We start from the raw sequence: 19,106 nt of genomic DNA, 5'->3' as shown, positions 1-19,106 counted from the left end.
TACCTCCAAAATTGATCTCTTACACCTAACTTCTACTACTTAGCAAAACTCCGCTGTTTCAGTGCCTGGTGGCAGGGACACTGGTGGCAGAGGTCCATCTCAGTTGTTAGCACAAGGATCACTGAGTGAGGCAAGAGGAATTTCCTCAGTCACCTTCAGCCCTGCTCGTCCCTGTCTGATTTAAGAGAAAGGTCCTCTGGAAGGCAGAACATGTGTTTGTTTTGGAGAGCCTGCTGTAATGTCTGAACCATTTGGCAATCTATTGAGAATAAGAGCTGAATCATGGGCAAAATATGAATCCTACAAAAATGAAATATATAGACAAGATGGGAGAGGAATTAAGCCCCAGCTTTAGTTCTTGAAGCTCTAAAAAAAAAAAAAGAAAAAGGAAAAGGTACAAACTCTGCAGTCATCCTCTCACTGCACGTAGTATTAAATAAATCCAGAGAGATGCGTACATCTAAGTAGCCAGACCTACAAATCTGTCTTTAACGTAAGGCCAAGCATGTTAAAATCCCTACATCTGAATATGCTGGCTGCTAAAATTATTTAAACTTACAGCCAACATGGATTTTGGAAGTCAAGAAATTGATAAAACAGTTTTTGGAGCTATCAAGGCATTTGTTGTTCTTTGCTTTGCTTACACAGAAAGCCTATCTAATCACTCATGTTGGAAAAACATAACAATAGAAGTATGAATTGAAGAAACTGTTGCTTTTGCTGTGCTGTTCTAACATTCAGTGATTTGGTCTCTCTTACTGTCTCTACTGTTCATATCATATAATCTGCTGTTAACTGAGTGTGTTTCTGCCAACCATAGATAGAGTTCTGTACTTATTGATAAATAAATTTAGACTAGAATGACAATCAGCATTTTCTCCTTTTCAGTCAGATAAAAAAATTGGCTTTAATTAAATTGAAAACTTGGCAGAAACAAACCATTGATTCCCTGCATTGCCAGTTAAAGCAGCATCCTCCACTACACATCAAGACTGATTTTTAGAAGCAGAACAGTCTTCAGAAACACATCAGTCCATGGTCTCTGACCTCTGGTCTCTGATTCTGCTGAGTGCAGTGGTGCATGTTTATTTTTACATTTTTAGGGATTCTTTTCTTGCTAGTAAGCAAAAGCCAGTAGAAGTTAGAAATCTAGAGTCATTGCTCACTTCAGAATTTATGTGAGCTAGCAGCTTGAGAGGTGGAAGGTGATTTTGAGTAGATGAGCTGGACCTGCCATCTCTCTAACAATGTAAGAGATTTTTTGAAGTATTTCTTTCTCTTTTTTAAAGCAGGGATCATTACAAGAAAAGGAGGAGAGTGGTCTGGACTTTGTTTCCTCACAAAGCCCCAGTGTTCAAGAATGGCTGGCACAAGCAAGAACTACCCGCTCACAGCAACAGCAGAGTACCCTGCAGCAACAGAAAGTTGGTGTTTTGTATTTCTTTTACTCCTATCTTTAGATTATGCTTAGTACTATAGCTGAGCCATTCTTGTTAATATTTCTGCTGAAATATTATGTTTTATGATCTTTCTTACTCAGCGCTTTTGTAATGATGCATGCGAGTTCACTATCTTATATCTGTAACAGTCAAGCAGACCAGACTTCCTAGGTGACCATGGTCGATTCACCAAGTCACTCTATACTTCTTATGTCCATCAGTAAATTAAAACAATCGACCCTTTAAGTTACTTGAAAGAGAGATTATTAAAAGAGAGTATTAAAAGTAATAATTTTTGTTTTATAGAAGCAAAAATGCACACATCGGCTGGTATATTGTTGCATGATATGCAGATATCTTCGCTAGGATGGATTTCAGAAGCTGCATTGCATTAGTTAATTAGTTCAACAATACAGTTTATGCATACGACTTTTCTGTGTCCCTTGGTGGAGATTTTTGACTGCTTTTGGTGCTGAAGCAAGGCATATCAGAAATAGCTCAGCTTACTTTGCATGACAGGTATGCAGTGTAGACATATCCTTTCAAGGCAAAGACACTTTGTTTGAGATTTGTTCTTGTTTTTGTAACTTGCTATGCTAGGAGCTGGAACAAGAGCTGGAAGAGCAGAAGAATCTGCTTCGATCAGTTGCATGCCGTGGAGGAGAAATCCTAACACAGCAAGGTGCTACAGAAGGCCTGTGTATAAGGTGTGCTTTGATGTGTTGTTCTGAAAAGTAAATTTCTATGACTGGGCTTTGACATCCTAATGTTTACATCCCTTTTCTGCATATAATCTTCTAATTTTTGTTTCATCATTTTGATACAGCACCTAGGATACTGGATTCCTGGCTTATAATTCAGGGGTCTGATTATATAGTTACACAAACTTTTATGCTGATAGATCACCTTCAACATTTAGAAATGCCTTTTATTCTTATTATCAAGCATCACACTAAAATTAAAAAGTAGTAGGACTCATTAGACAAGCAGTGGATCCATAACTTTATGGACCACCACTGGTGTGTATCACAGCTACCTCTGAAACATTGGCATCTGCCAGATGGGATACTCATTGCTTAATTTTATTTTTCCTGCCATTAGTTAATATTTTTCTTTTTGAAGCCTTGTGTATTTTGAATTTCAGCTCTGGTCTGTATCTTCTTACACACTTGCCCATTTGAGAGGAAGTAAATACCTATGAAAGCCTCAGCTCTGTCTGGGAGAGACTTCTGCCCTAGAGAGGGCAGAAGAAAACTACTGCCTACTACTGATGCTGACTTTCAGGAAGCAGGAAGGGCAAGGTCTTGGGAAGAGGAAACCAGAGTGAACATTACCAGTTCAAGAATCAAGGAGCAGTCAACCCTTCAGTTAAAATATTCCTTGATGGATCTCAGTAATAGTGAGAAGCACCTTTGTGGCTCCTCCAGCATACCAAAGTCTAGAACATGAAAGTAGTTCATGAAACAGCAGAAACAAGTTTTATGCACAGGGAATGTAAGCCATACTCCGCAAGTTCTTTTCCTCAGCATTTTTATTATTTAAGTGTGGGTATTTTTAATTATAATGGCAGAAAGTACTTAACCTGTCTCATTCTGTTTGAGGCTTCCTTCTGCCACATGATGATATACTATAGAAACAAATAAAAAAAAATCAAACAGAAAGTACTGAATTTGATTCAGTGTTTACCAAAGCTAAACGCATATGGTTATCTTGCATGTTACATTTTGAGAAAGGAGGTGAGGAAGGAGTCAGATGAAATATTTATTTTAATTCATGCTTTGAAGTAAAACTTGTTTATAGATTACATTTCAATGTATATTCAGTCTGGTTTGTTTATTATTGTTTTTTTTTAACTTAATAGGGGTACTTGCAACTCTAAACAGTTTCTTAGAAAGAATGTACATTTCATTCCATCAGGCAAGAACTTCTTACTGTTCAAACCAGGCTTTGTCTTATTATCTGAAAAAGAAAAAAAGAGTCAAAACTCCAAAAAGTAGCACTTAATTTAAATGTTGAATTTCCTAATGGAAAGAGAAAATAAACACCTTAAATGATTATAACTTTTCTGTTTGTTAAACCTTTGTGCATCTTCTGAATCAGTGGAAAGCCTGATACACTTTCAGAGGAATTAGTCTTAAAAGGTGAGAAGCCATCATTTGAAGAACAGATGAAGAGGAAATGGGAAAGCCTAAACCAGGAATTCAGTACCAAGCAGAGACTGCTCCAGAAAGCTTTGGAAAAAGAACAGCTGGTAGCTATTTTGAATTTCTCTTTTCATTTTTTCTATGAAAGCAGTTGCGCAACAAAAGGTACAATGTGTGCATATCTGATGCATTAAGGTGCTGTAGTTAATGCAGAGAATATGAAACAATTTATTTTTGTGAAATCTTAAAAAACTTTTAAATATTGGCAGTAGCACTGCTTTTGTTCAAAGTGATTTGAATTGCACTTCCATTCAGGTTAATGACCTAGAAAGGAAGAAAGAGCTCAGACAAAATGTTTGTCTACTTATCTAACTCGGGATAATTCTGTAACAAATTATCCCTCTGGAATTGATCAGTACTCTGACAACAGCTTAGAGAAAAAACTGTTATTTTCAGTTTGAATTTATTCATTACATTCAATTCTTGATCTCACTGGGTGAGGGATTTCAGCCTCCTAATTTTTACTGAAAGAAACAGGGATTAATCAACTAAATTGGGGGACAATCCAAGATTTATATTAACGTACATCCTCCATTTTATTTTTAATAGACCCAGGCCTACTGTTCTTTACATAACACTCCATTAATCTGCTTCCAAAGTTCTAAATATCTTGTATTAATTCAACAGTAATTAATTATATTTTTGTTAAAAAATTTAGTTTTAGCTCCTGTTGAGAAGTCTTTTATTCAAGGTATTCATGACACAGAACAGTTGTGGGAGGACCATGAGCAGTAGCTGGTGATAGCCTCAGTCAGTAGAGAATCTTTTGCCCTCTGTATGGTAGAAGCATCCTAATTAGTACTTTTCTCTCAGCAGCTTTATAGCAGACCAAACAGACTGATACCTGGAATGCCTTTGTATAAAGAGGAGAGACAGGATGAAGATAAATCCTCCATCTCACCAGTACTGGTTGAATTGAATCAGGCCTTTGAAGATGTCTCATCTGAGGTAATTTTCAATTGTCTTTACACCTGTCCTCCAGCAAAACTATGTGTACAGTGAAAACTCCTCTAGCTACCACCTGAAAATTCAGGCCTCTCCTAAATACTAGAAGTTAGAAAGAATATCTTCTACTGTGGACATCTCTTGTTTCCTTTTGCCTAGGCTGGACAGATGGAGGAGACCCTGCATCTTGAACAGAAGCTGTATGACGGTGTCACAGCCACATCCATGTGGCTAGATGGTGTGGAAGAGCAGGTCTTTGTTGCTACAGCTCTGTTGCCAGAGGAAGAAACAGAAACATACCTCTGCAAGCAAGAGGTAAGGAATCTGTGGATAGGACTTTCTTTCGATTGTCAGTAAGTGTGCATTTTATGTAGTGTTAAGAAAAAAAGTATTAGAATCCTGGATAAATGACATGTTGCTGACATAATCTCTATGTAATTGCAGTGTTCTGCTACTGGTAGAAGTAACTTTATTGACCATGTAGAGAATGTTGTGGCAATTTTTCCTAGTCAGAAGAGAATTAAACATAATTTTTTTCTTCTGTTTAGCTTCTTTCCTAAGTATTAGCAAACACCATAATGTTGAAATTGAAACAAAGTGAAAAAGAGGGAGGAGTGCTCTGGATATAGAAACAGCACAAATTCATCAACATTAATTGGGAGTGGGAGGAGGGGGAAAGAATGGAATAATGGGGGGACACAGAGGCATAGGTGAATAACTGTCTTAAACAAGAGGATAGATTCAGACTAGATGCAAGCAAGAAATTTTTCACAAGAGTGGTGAAATGCTGGAACAGGTTACCAAGAGAGGTGGTGGATGCCCCATCCCTGGAAACTTTTGAAGTCAGTCTGGACAGGGCTCTGAGCATTCTGATTTAGTTGAAGATGTCACTATTTACTTCTGGGTGTTGGACTAGATGACCTTTAATCCAACCCAAATGTTTCTATGATTCTACATCATTTTGTTCCAGCACTTGTTTTACCTGTAGCAGCCTGGAGTCTTTTTACTATCAAAGATTACTGCAGATGCAAAACTTTAATTAGTGTGTGTATACTAACAATGCAAAAAACTCACTGCATCACAGCAAAACTGACAATGCGTATGGCAAAATTTTTGCCTTCTTTCCAGAGTGTCTGACTGTCACTTTTGTTTTTCTGCAAAATTAGTCTCTTGCCAAAGAAATCAAAGACATAACAGAAGAAGTGGATAAGAACAAGAGTTTATTTGCTCAGATATTTCCTGACCATAGTGATAATAGGGTTATCATAGAAGACACTTTGGATTGTCTCCTGAAAAGACTGACCTTACTGGAGTCAGTAGTAAATCAGAGATGCCATCAGATGAAAGGACGGATCCAGCAAATAGTCACGTTCAAGGTATGAGGTCCATGTGATGGAATTAACAGGGGTACATGTCAAATGGGGCTATAAAGGCTGTCATTCTTAAAGCAATGAGAATTTTTGGCACCAAATAAAAGAATAATATTGGCACAAGTTTTTATTGAAAAATCAAACTACTCATACTATGCAGAACTTGGCACCCAAATAATTACTCAAAATTTAAACTCTCTGCTAGAAGTCTTCTGCAACTCATGCTATTATTGTAAAGTGATCAATCATTTCATGCTGTCTCATCCTGCTGATGTTACGTCAAAGGAAGTCTGTACTGAGCAAAGCTGAAAAAATGAAGATAAGTGAAGAAATTTGCACTTTCAGAAAACTTTTCAAACAGAGTTCAGAAGTGCTTTTATATTTTACTTTGTCTCTACCTTCTCTCCTAATATTATCATTATATAAAGCCTCCAGTATGGTTTAGTTTTAATTAAAAAAACCCATAAATTACAAAAAAAACCAACCCAAGGAAAATAGATTCCTAGTGTCTTTAGGTTAGTGTCATCTTTTCATAGGTTATTACTTCCCGATTTCTTTCCAAATTCAATAACTTTTCCTCTGCAGTCTACATTTTTTCAATTAAAGACCTTCCTTTGCTGAAAAAGGAAAGTTGATTATAATCCTTTGCATTATTCTTGGTGATATTTAGTATTTAAAATAATTAATGCATTTAAAAACCAATAAAAATTCAGTCATGCTCCTCATGTAATACTGAAAGTCTCAGAAAAATGTGCTGATAATTTTCTTTTGAGATGAATGCATGAAAAAGATAATTGATTGTACCTTGGCAAAATTGTTAAGTAATATTTAATGTGTCTGGTCTGATAAGGTATTCTAAAAGTTGTAGCATGTAGTTAGCCCAAAGTGTGGAAACCTTGTTTACTTATTTGTTATGTTTGCTCAAGTTTGCAAGGAAAAATGCTTCTCTTAAAAAGTAAAACCTAGCTTATTTACAAGCATATGTGGTAGAATTAACTGCACAAGAATAACATCTTTTTGTTAAATGAAGCTAATGACCATTGGTAATTAATTATCTGATAGGAAGGCAAAAGCAAAAGTGTGTTCATGGGATATGTTTTGAATAGGAGTTGGTTTAGCTTTTAGCTCATATATATCCAGCTATGGATTTTCAGCCATGTTAAATGTTTTGCATTGGCTAATTATGATGCTTCCAATTTTTAATAGGTTTTATGCTGCACTGCTGATCATGTAACATTTTAATGCTTTAAACTTTTTGAAACATGCAATCTTTTTCAGTTGTTTTGTGCTGTGATAGGATATAATTTGTTGTTGGTTTTGTCTCCTGTAGAATGATCTGAAGCTCCTGTTTACATCGGTGGCTGATAACAAATACTTAGTTCTACAGAAACTAGCAGAGGCAGCTGACAGACCAGAAACAGAACAAATGCAGGTATTATCACGTGTCTATTACCTGGGGAGAGGGGAAGAGGTAAAGTTTCTATCCAAAGTATAAATAGGTTCTAGAGAACAATTGCATTTTATGGGAGAATATATGTGTTCATGAAGTATATGAAAATCAGTATTTCCAAGACAGTACTACACATGTTTGTAAATAAATAAAACAAAAAGGCACAAAAAACAAACCAACAAACAGAAAACCAAACAAAAAACCCCAACAAACAAAAAAAACCCCAAAACCTCCAAAAAGTGTCTTTCTTATCCCCCAGCTGACCTAGTACCTAGTTATGCATATACTGGGTATTTGAAAGAAAGAAAGAAAACATAATAAACAAAAAAGGCCCCAATTTTTGCTAAATTGTTTGACTATTAAACTGTATTAAAAACCAAAGACACTTTCTTCTGCCCTAGTTTATAGTGATATCTTGAATGTTACTCATTTTAATTTAAGGTAATAATGAGCTTTTCTTTATCAGGAATGGCCTGATGAATAATTAATTATTTATATGAAAAAGTATATCCTGTTTTCTTCTTTCTGTTTTGCCAGTGCAAAATGGATTAAGTATGCTAAGGGCTACTTTTTAAAGATGTTTCTTGTTACTCAAGGCCTACTGATGTCTGATGCCAGCAGGTGAAAGAATGGAAAAGACTTACCCTTCAGCTAAACAAAAATACTGGATTTTATATACCTGACATTCAAATTCTGAATTTATGTCTCCTGTGTGAATAAGAGAGGTGGCACTATGTCTTTCTTTTCTATCTTCCATGAAATGAAAGATTAGCAAAAATGTATCTCCTGTATGATTAATTTAACTAGAAACTAGGAAAACAATGTGGTAACAAAAGGAAGTGAAATTTTTTATTTCTGAAAATCTGCCTTGTCTGATAAAACATTCAAACTTAAAAGCATTGCTGTTTGTTCAATGTGTGATTGGAAAAGTAGAAATAAGGCCCTCAACCAGCCAGGTAACTTAGTTGCATGAAGTGGAAGTTTAGTGACTGTATTCTGCATACTCCGTGTTACTGGGAGGCAGAAGTTCTACTTCATGCGCATAGTTTAAGCATACTTGGATAAGCAGTTTCCAAGAAAGGGCCTTATCAAAGGACTTTAACTACAGGAGCCTACTTCGTGCTTTGTAATAGTCTGCATGCGTTACTTCAGCAGAGACCTAGGAAAGCTTTGAAAAAACTTATCACCTACATATACTTGCAATTACCAACTTGTGTTCCTAATCTGTAAGTGTTCCAAGTGCAAAAGGGGATGTACAAGTCTTTTTCCTTAACAGTAATTTTGGCCCCATCCTTGTCCCAAAAGGACTCTATGACTCCTTGCTGTCATACGTATGTTGTGCTACACTGGTTGTTTGCTTGGTGCTTGGATATGACAGGAATGAGTGTTAATAAAAAGAAAGCTTTAAAACAAGGTGTTGGGGAAAGAAAAGTCCTTTTGGGCCTGTACTATGTAATTAAAAATATGGAACTTCACAGTGATGTTTGGTATAAAATAGTGTATGATACTAAAACATCTGGTTATTAAAAAATAATAATGACATATTTATTTAACTTTAAGAAACAAACTGGGCTCTCCTAACTTTGAATTAACACATTTTCTTTATAGTATCCTTTAAAATTTCAGCACATTGAAGGACTGATTAGTACTTCAAGCAGAAAAGAATATTACCATATGGCAGCTACAATACTGTTATTAAAACCTCAGACTAAGCAATGTAATTTTCAAATACAGGTCATACTGCAGGCAGAAGAAGGTTTGAAGGAACTAGATGCTGGAATCAATGAATTAAAGAAGCGTATAGACAAACTACAAATTGACCAACCTTCTGTACAAGAGTTGTCTAAGATCCAGGTATGGTTCATAAGTTCCATCCTAGATGTGTCTGGTGATATCAATGGAAGGCTTCTTTTTATTGTTCATAAAGTAGTTTAGGAAAAGGTATTTAAAACCCTTTCAGTGTGTATAAAAAATTATGTTCTCTCTGATTCACCTAGTTTTTCTATTTCTGCCTCTTTGGATTTTCCAACATCTCTGTTATTAGGAATATTAATTGGAAAAATCTACAAAAATACGTTTTCTGTCAGCTCTTGTTATCTCCTTTTTCAAACAGATAAAGTTAAGCAGGTAAACATAAATTTCTGCTGAAGGTTCATCCCTGTTCTCACCAGTGTCTCATGATCTGCAGTTTGGTATTGCCTCACATCTGTCATTAAAAAAAATAGAGTGAAGGGGGATAGAGAGCTAAGTGTGATCTGGAACTAGAAATGTTCTGCTTTTACTAGAACAACTCTCATGTAGATAATGTGGGCAATTGATCCAGAACTTCTATAAATCTGTTAAAACCCTTCTGTGAGCAGTTTTATGGTGATGTAGGGAATGCTTAAGGAAAGATCAAGGAGAAGATTTATGACTGAATTTTATAATTTGCAATGACATAACAATAAATTAGAAGCAAATGAAATCTACGAAATTGGACCGTAAACTTATTAAGCCAACAGGACAATGACATCAATTAAAAATTAATGACAAAGGATTTGTGGGAATATGTCTTTTGCCCAGTTCTTTATCTTTTTGGTCTTACCACCTCCTGCTGGTTTAGGGTTTTGGTTTTTTTTGTTTTGGTTTGCTTTGCTCTTTGTTTGTTTGGTTGGTTTGGTTTTTTTTCTGTCGAATTATGTGTCATTATGTGCCCCCTCCCCTTCATTTCAGTTTTCAGAAAAGTCGTCCTTTTGCTTTTTTTGACAGATGGGCTTCTCACAATTTTCTGTTTAAAGCTAGGAGAACCAGTCTGCAGTGTGAGGGTGGGCACTTTGTTATAGCACTGGATGATCATAGAGATATTTTTGTTTATTAGTTTCTGAATGTCTTGTTTTGATCAAAAGTGTGGGCTTATTCTCACAGTCAGATGTATGTTCTCAGAATACAATTCTTAAAACCAAAACAGGAAAAAAATCCTGTTCAGGTGAAGAAAAGCATCTGTAGGTTGTTCTCACTTTTATGGTCGAGGTATACAAGATGAATAATAACATACAGGAATTGATGAGATATTTTGTTTTGTCTTGTTTTGTAATTTGGCAGTATGAGAACACTGTGAAATGCACATTGCACTTTTTCTACATATAGTAGAAAACATTCTATATAAAGTATATTGCTATTTTAGGCGTAGTTTGTTTTTTACAGTAAGTTGTATGTATCTTGCTTGCTACCAATAAGGTACTGGGGCAGGAGGAGGAAACATATCTGACTTCAAGGTGCCTATAGTCTGGATCCGTGATGGAGTCCATCCAGTCCTCTTCATTATAAAAAGTAAAATGCAAACAGCATCTGCAGTGTGCAGTAGTCACTGTTTTTTGATGCCTTAAGCCCAATCACCATGCTCCTTCGCTACTTATATTAAGTTTTTGGGATTCTTCTAATTTTGTTCCTGAATGCATGCCCTTGAAAGAGTTGAAGGTCTTGCTTATTTTTATTGTCTTTAAATGGTGAGCTGTTTATTAATCAGGGAAGTCAGTATATCTGCAAATCCTTTTTGAGCTGGAAATAGATATTATTCTGCTAGTATTCACAGAGGAGTACAGGGACAGTAAGATTGCCTCTAGGAAGATATGTAAAGTGTGAAATAAGAATCACCATTGCTGCCCTTTGCCCCCCAGGATAAGTATGATGAGCTGCTGATGATCATTGGATCCAGGCGGAGTGATCTGAATCAGAATATGGCTCTTAAGAGCCAGTATGAGCGGGCTTTGCAGGACCTGGCTGACCTGGTAGAAACAGGCCAAGAAAAAATGGCTGGTGACCAGAAAATGATTGTTTCTTCTAAGGAAGAGGTTCGATTGCTGCTTGACAAACATAAGGTAAGAAACTGGGAACATATTTCAGGACTAATCGTGAAGGTAAGCTTGTTGTTACAGTTTAACCCCAGCCAGCAACTAAATACCAGGCAACTGCTTCCTCACTTCCCCCTTCCTTCCCTGGGGAGAAGGAGAATCAGAAACAAAAAGTTGAGATATGAACAGTTTAATAATTGAAACAAGATACAATATAATACTAATAACACTACTACTGATAATAATAATAGAAATAGTAAATATAATTGTAATGGAGAGAGAAATAAACACAAGAGAAATAAATGTAATGCACAATACAGTTGTTCACCACCTCCTGACCAATACCCAGCCTGTCCCCAAGCAGCAATCAGCAGCTCCCAGACAGCTCCCCTGAGTTTATATACTGAGCATGATGTTCTGTAGTATGGAATATCCCTTTGGCTAGTTCAGGTCAATTGTCCTGGCCATGGTCCCTCCCAGCTTCTCGTGCATCTCCTCCCTGACAGAGCATGGCAAACTGAAAAGTCCTTGACTGAGGGTAGGCACTACTCAGCGACAACCAAAATATCAGTGTGTCATCAACATTATTCCGATAGTAAATCCAAAACATAGCTCTGTACCAGATACTAAGAAGAAAATTAACTCTACCCCAGCTGAAACCAGGACATTTGTAAAGAGCAAATTGCTAACCTTTTGTTCCTAAAGATTCAGGAGCTTTTCAGAGTGGTGGGCCAGACTTTATTTTAAATTGAAGTCAATGAACTGTTCTGACACACTGAGTTTCAAATGCTTTGTTGAAGGTGAACCCAGGTAGATTGCATTTTCTTCCTTATTCTAATAACAAGTTCCTAGTCTTGTCGTCATGCTACATAGCAATTTCATCCACCACTCCATTTATTTTCAACAGAAATTTACGTTTGCTAATAGCACCCACAAATGTAACAAGGATTTTCCACATGTTTTTATTAGGCAGAATTTTTTGGGAGTGGTTGTCCGATTTACGCTATTTTTGTTTATGGAATCAGGGTCAGGATGGAATTTGTGTGGAAAGCATGACTGACTTCTTTCTTTGAAAAGACTATTGTCCTCTTTAAGTTACCTACTGGACTATGCGAAATGTTGTGGAGTGAAAAATTTACCTTATTCTATGTCTGTAGATACTTAATTGAAATGCTTATATCGTAAAATGTAACAATTGCACTTTCTCTTTTTTATTCTTCCTCTACCCTCACACCCAAATTTTTCAGGAATACTTTCAAGGGTTGGAGTCTCACATGATCCTGACAGAAACACTTTTTAGAAAGATGAGTAGCTTTGCTCTCTTAAAGGAAACTCAGTCACATTCAGAGCTAATGACACAAGCTTCAGCTATATTAAAGCTGGCTCATAAACGAGGTGTGGAGCTGGAATACATTCTAGAGGTGAGAATTTCTGTGATCTTTTCTGTACTGCCTTTGTGATTAACCACCAGGATATACTGTAATGTCGATTTCCTGTGCTTGGACAGAACTGATGGACATTGGTTCCTTTTGTCGTACACACAAGGCACTGATAGACTATGTGCAATCTTTTCTATTTAACTGTTGTGACCTTCAGGAGACACAAGTTGTTTTCATCTAAGTTTTAAGAACTGCTTAGCTTTAGCTAGTAAGGAGAGCATGACAGTTTTATCCATGTGTTCTAAGCAAAAGTTGAGCTTGTTATAGAGATGGTGTCTTGTTACATGTTTGCTGGACATCTGTATTGTTATTTCTGTACTTTCACAACCATGAAGCTATAGGATTTCAGATCGAAAATACAAATAATAAAAATTCTAGATACTCAGATTCACCATATACATGTATAATTTGTTCTTGTAGACCTGGACACATCTAGATGAAGATTACCAGGAACTTACCAGACAGCTGGAATCTGTTGAAGGAAACATCCCCACTGTTGGTTTGGTGGAAGAGACTGAGGACAGGCTTACAGATCGGATTACACTTTTTCAGGTTGGTGCTTTTTAGATGTTCTCTACAGAAAAGTTGGATAAAGGGGATCTCTGAAGGTCATCTAGTCCAGCCTCCCACTGGAAGCAGTACAGTTGTCATGGGCTGGAGCAGCAACAGCTTTGGAAACCTTGAAAGATGGAGATCCCACAGCTGACCAGGGGACCAATTGCAGTCCTGCACCACCACCTACTGAAAAGGTTTTCTATAATGCCCAATCTGTACTTTCAACTTTCAGCTTTGTCACCATTGTCCTTTTTGTATTGTATGGCACTACTGAGGAGCATTAACCTCTGTCATCTTTTTAATTCTACTTCAAATAGTTGTAGACCTTTGTTAGACTGGCCCTTAGCCTCCTGTTTGTCAGTCTAAAGCAAGTGCACTTCCCTCAGCCTCTTTGTAAAGCATATGTGCTCTAGGTCCCTCAATAACTTAATAGTTCTTCACCAGACTCTGGCTACTTCCTTCTTCCTCAACTCATTGGGCAATGGGGTCGAAGCACAATCAGGTGGACTAGATGTGGCCTCATCTGCTCCATGAAGATGAGGATAATAAAGCTGGTTGTTCACGGTCCTAATATAGGCCAGTGCTGTGGCTTGCCTTATTCACAATGTCTTGGTTATAGAAGATGTCAGGTTAAATACACTAGCCATTCCCTTCCTAACCTGTTCTGAGAAACAGGGTTAGTCTGCCCTAGGTGCAGAATTTGCACTTCTTGAGCCTTCTAATGTTTCTGCTGTCTCCAGCCTCAAGTTTAGTAAAGTATCTCTGGGCTATCTGCCATTTTTTGTCTCAACCACTCTTCCTAAATTACTGTCATCCACAAATTTACTGTGGGAATGCTGTCTGCCATGGTCCGTGCTCTTGAGATGTTGAAGAGGTTTGGGATAAAATATCTACAATCTCTGGAGTACTCTTCCCATTGCAATCTTCCAGTCAGGCATCAAGCCTTTGATCCACTACTGTTTGAGACTAGTAATGCAGATCATTTTCAATCCACATAACAGTCCATTCATCCAGCCCAATTCTCTCCACTCCTAGAGGAGGGTCCTGTGGGAAATGGTCTCAAAGGCCATACTGAAATCAGTCGCATCCACGGAGATAGTAATTTTGTCATAAAAGGCTATCAAGTTAGTGAATCCAAGCTGAATATTCCTGATTACCTTTTGGTCCTTTTTGTCCTTGAAAATGGATTTCAAGAGGATATGCTTCATGATCTTTCCAGAGAGCAAGGTGAGGCTGAACAACCTGTGGTTCTTCGAGTTGCCTTCCTCCCCAAATGCAACAAGTAGCTTAAATATAGGTTTTCTACTGCACTCTGTTTTTTTGGTCTAGTGTTCTATCTTTGTCTCCTTATATTAGACATTTTAGTTGGGGTTTGTTTTGTTCTTTTTTTTGTTTTACAGAAAAATATCTGTCAAATTTGTCTTGAAAATTGACTTGTGTACTCTGAATTTGTTATGTATATTGTTCTTTTACCAGACAGCTTTCTGCTTTTCCAATGGTATGAGGACAACTTAAGCAATCTATTGCATGTGTGGGGGTGTGGTATTTCGGTTTTGTTTAATGCGAGGTATTGTTTATTTTGGTTCTAGAGCTGGAGTGGAGGGAAAAAATGTGATGTGCCGTAGTGGGTGACATTAGATATGCTAGAAAATGCAATAAAAGGAAATTAAATATTGAGAAAGTATGGTAGCAGAGACCTGCAGAGCTATCTAACCATCTCGTCTGTCATTACAGCATCTAAGATCTAACCTGACTGAATACCAACCCAAATTATACCAAGTGCTAGATGATGGGAAGAGACTCCTTTTTTCTGTTAGCTGCTCAGATCTTGAAAGTCAGCTGAACCAACTAGGAGAACACTGGTTAAGTAACACCAGCAAAGTTACCAAGGAACTTCACAGGCTGGAAACAATACTGAAGCACTGGACAAGGTAATGCTGATGTAATGGACAACATGAAGTTCTTCAGCTGTGCTCTTCAGGTCAAAGCCTTTTTGAACACAGAACTATTAGATTCAACATTTTAAAGAAAGTACTTTGAGATGTGTCATAATTTGACTACTCTTCTGTTCCACAGAAGTGCTATTGTACTCTCTCATTTGTAATAAACACATAGAAGATAAGAGCTGGTGGGAGGAAATCAGAAAATACCTTATTTAGATGACTAAGTTAGAAGCCCCATGTGTCTATAGGTTGATGAGAAAAAGCGTATGTGCTTTGCTGGATAGCATGAGTAGGCTCAGCATGTTCTGGTTGGGCTCTTGTGGGTCTGTGTCATTGCATGTATGGCAGGGCTTTAGCTACCTTTACTAATGTTCATATGCTACTTTTGAAATGAATTTTCTAAGTGGTATGCAAGATTTGTCTATTATTCATGCATCCAGGCTTTTGTAGAGACACTCTTGTTCTGTCATCTCATTAATTGTTTGGCATGTGAAACGAGATGGTTTCTGAAAAAAAAAATTAAGTTTCTGCTCTGACATACATTGTGGTAAAGCTTTAGTAAGACTGAGCCTTCTCTGTTTATGTGTGTCAGGCGGGATTACAGCTTGTCCAAAGAGACAAGTCCTTCATTACTAGTCCTTCATTAAACTTAGTTTTTCCTAAGAGGCAAAATGAAGACACTGTCAGAAATTGTGAGCATATGGCTAAAATAAGAGCTTCCTGATGTCATGCCTGTCTGCAAAATTAAATTATGTTTTTCTGAAATTTTTTAAAGGAAAGGAAATACATTGATTTTAAATCTAGCATTCAGTACCTTCCTCTAATACATGGAGGAGACACTGCTCAGTTGGAGGCAAGAAGTGGCAGTGGCTGTTTTAGTCATCTTTAAACATCTTTACAGGTATCAAAGTGAATCAAATGAATTGACACAGTGGTTACAATCTGCAAAGGAGCGACTTGAGTTTTGGAGCCAGCAGTCTTTGACGGTTCCTCAGGAACTGGAAACAGTCCGAGACCACCTGAACTCCTTTTTGGTAAGTCATTCATGGACCTGGGACACCTATTTCTCTCCAATTACAAATAAACAGTTGATTAATCAGATAGTTATACTTTTTTTCATAATTGAAGTAGTGAATATGAAAAAAAATCTGTTTCTGTAGTTAAGCTGTCCTTCAAAATACTGGTGTGTGTTCACATTAAACCCTCCTTTGCTATATGCAATGATTGTAAATTTTGATGATTCTGAAAACAGGAAATGGTTTTATGACTGGAAACAATGTGTCTTCTTACTTAGTCTGAAGTATAGTCATTAAATACTTATAGAAAGTACATATTTTAAAGGGAAGGGATGATATTCTTAGCTTCCTGAGATAAAGCTTTAAGTACTATAAGACAGTACTTGATTATTTGCACAAAAATGGTTCTGCTTACAGGATTTTTCAAAAGAAGTGGATGCTAAATCATCACAGAAATCTTCTGTCCTGAGTACTGGGAACCAGCTCCTCAGGCTTAAGAAAGTAGATACAGCAGCACTGCGTGCGGGATTGTCCCACATTGAAACCCAGTGGACAGAGTTGCTTACACAAATCCCAGCAGTACAAGAGAAATTGCACCAGGTAAGAAAAACAGCAATGGCCTTTGATATTCCAGAAAATTGAGACAGTTGGCACTGCCTAGTTGCCTCCTTGCTCAATTTATTCATGTGAGGCATGATAGGAACAATGTAATTTCTGCTTTATTGTGGGAAAGCTTACACTTAGTTTCAAATCCTGCCTGCCCATACTGTCTAACACCAATTGGTGTTAATTTCAGACTTTCACGATTACATTTGTAAAATTTTAACCAAAGGACAGAGGAAGGTTTTATCAACGAGCTGATATGCTTTCTGGAAAAAGGGAGTTCATATCCCTGTGCCCTGTCGGCTTTGGATGGCGCTTTTTTCAAATTGAATAGACTAGGTTCAAGTCTGTGAAAGACTAAACAGATCTAAAAATGTTTTTCGTGATTTCTGCTAGTATGTGTAGGAGCAAGAGGCTTTTGGTTGTGTAGTTTTGGAGTTTTAATGCTATAATACTGAAGTTAAAGAATTATACAGGTTGAAAAGTTGGTTTACTGTTCAGTTGCTAGGAGATTATCAGTATAAGCTGTTGCTTCAGTTTATAACTTGGAATGGTCTCAGAGTTATTTATGACATTGTGATTTAGGGAGAGAGAGGAAGGGCAAAAAATGTTAACTGAGTCTATTATAGTAAACAAAATAATGTCATTCAGTAGTTCTCTTAATTGTCTTGCAATGCAAAATATATATATCTACCTAAAAATGTCATAGAACACATTTCTGAGTAAATAAATGTAGGCGAGCAGTATTCTATCAAAAACTGAAAGTGTGTCTTTTAAGAAAGAAAAAAAAGGTACTATTCAAAATTAGCCCATTTAGAAATCACCACACAAGAAGAATAGTATGAAAATATTTTCCATGAGTCTATTCATTAGTCATTTGCAAAAACAGCAAAAATGTAGTTTAAAGTTGATCAGCTACATAAGCCCTGGCACAGAATTATGGAATGAGAATGCAGAACCTTTAGGAAGTCAGAAATGGAATCTTTGAGTTTGTCTGGTTTCTTTGTACAATGAAGAATGGAAATAAGAAGCCTTTAATATAATATTTTCTTATTAGGATGCAAGCAGTTATACAATATACCTCCTCTTAAAAACATTTTTTTTTTTACTTCTTTTTCTTTTTATAACTTCAGTGATATGTTAGGGATGTAAAATAACATGATAAGAGCAGGTAGAGGAAATGTACTATGGTAATGCAAATGAAGGAGTTCTTATTAATTTTCTTCACAACATGAGTTTTAAGTCTGTTATCTCACCAGCTCCAGATGGACAAAATTCCTTCTCGCCATGCCATCACTGAAGTTATGAGCTGGATTTCCTTGATGGAAAATGTCATTCAGCAGGATGAAGAAAATATAGAAAATATAGTAGGACAGAAAGTAATTCAGGATTACATCCAGAAGTACAAGGTACTGAATATCAATGTTATTGATTTTCCTTTTGAATTATCCCCATTAAATATATATACATATGTAAAATGTAAGTGATTTAGTGTGGGGGGATAGGCCTTACTTTGTGGATTGGTTAGAATTGTACACAAGTTAGAATTGGGCAATATTTGATACTGTGGAAAAGGAGCCAAAATTACTTTTACTCTACTGTTTACTTATGGCAGGAATATAATTTTAACTATACCTTAATTTCCAGGAAAATCCAAAGCAATATGCACATTATGAAACCTTATTAGATCTGTCTTTCATCCAAAAATCACAAAGCACTTTGCAAATTATATAAGTTGTTGTATGAATTCTCTGCATAACATCATCTTCTCCTCAAAGTGTAGCCAGTTCTTGAGTAAAAGGTGTCCAGTTGTTTACAGATCAAAATAATTTTGATCAGTTTCTGAAGCAAAAATGAAAGATGCTATACTTTGAGATAATTGTTGAGGAGTATATCTATAACACAATTACACTTTTTTAACTAGATCAGTAGCACTCTTAGAATAGATCTGAACACAGTGAATTTCTTCTCAAGGTCAGATTGGTTTCAATAGTCTCCTGAAAAATTGCTTTACTTCTTGGTTATTTATCTTCTTTTTATATTAGAATGTTTTCCAGCTTATCTGGTTTTGTATTAAAAAAAATGAGGCTAGACCATAAAATCATGGAATGGTTAGGGTTGGAAGGGACCTTAGAGATCATCTAGTTCCAAGCCCCACACCAATAAGCAAGGATACCACCCACTAAATCAGGTTACCCAGAGCCCTATCCCACCTAGCCTTGAACACTTCCACAGATGGGACATCCACAACTTTTCTGGGCTACCTGTTCCTGTGCCCCACCACACTCTTGAATAAAGAACTCCTTCCTAAC

At 36.7% G+C, this 19,106-nt stretch overlaps 1 protein-coding gene across 19 annotated transcripts in view; it reads left to right on the top strand.

The window, feature by feature from the left end:
* Positions 1 to 19,106, top strand: part of SYNE1 (spectrin repeat containing nuclear envelope protein 1) — a 309,124-nt gene that overhangs the window by 221,563 nt on the left and 68,455 nt on the right. For 13 of the 19 annotated variants that reach the window (XM_027688404.1, XM_027688437.1, XM_027688413.1 and 10 more), the window contains 15 exons: positions 1,290 to 1,424; positions 2,040 to 2,146; positions 3,540 to 3,690; positions 4,457 to 4,591; positions 4,748 to 4,903; positions 5,755 to 5,964; positions 7,289 to 7,390; positions 9,143 to 9,262; positions 11,065 to 11,265; positions 12,486 to 12,659; positions 13,098 to 13,229; positions 14,967 to 15,163; positions 16,077 to 16,209; positions 16,609 to 16,791; positions 18,054 to 18,203. In XM_027688404.1, the coding sequence (XP_027544205.1) occupies positions 1,290 to 1,424; positions 2,040 to 2,146; positions 3,540 to 3,690; positions 4,457 to 4,591; positions 4,748 to 4,903; positions 5,755 to 5,964; positions 7,289 to 7,390; positions 9,143 to 9,262; positions 11,065 to 11,265; positions 12,486 to 12,659; positions 13,098 to 13,229; positions 14,967 to 15,163; positions 16,077 to 16,209; positions 16,609 to 16,791; positions 18,054 to 18,203 (2,286 nt within the window). The remainder of the gene's footprint in view (positions 1 to 1,289; positions 1,425 to 2,039; positions 2,147 to 3,539; positions 3,691 to 4,456; positions 4,592 to 4,747; positions 4,904 to 5,754; positions 5,965 to 7,288; positions 7,391 to 9,142; positions 9,263 to 11,064; positions 11,266 to 12,485; positions 12,660 to 13,097; positions 13,230 to 14,966; positions 15,164 to 16,076; positions 16,210 to 16,608; positions 16,792 to 18,053; positions 18,204 to 19,106) is intronic. The other 6 variants (XM_027688518.1, XM_027688501.1, XM_027688432.1 and 3 more) reach the window with 2 other exon arrangements.

This window comes from Neopelma chrysocephalum, unplaced genomic scaffold, assembly GCF_003984885.1.
Source record: "Neopelma chrysocephalum unplaced genomic scaffold, ASM398488v2 Primary Assembly neopelma1_23, whole genome shotgun sequence".
In the NCBI taxonomy this organism is placed as follows: Eukaryota; Metazoa; Chordata; class Aves; order Passeriformes; family Pipridae; genus Neopelma; species Neopelma chrysocephalum.
The sequence above is the reverse complement of the archived record's forward strand: the minus strand, read 5'-3'. Positions and strand labels throughout refer to the sequence as shown.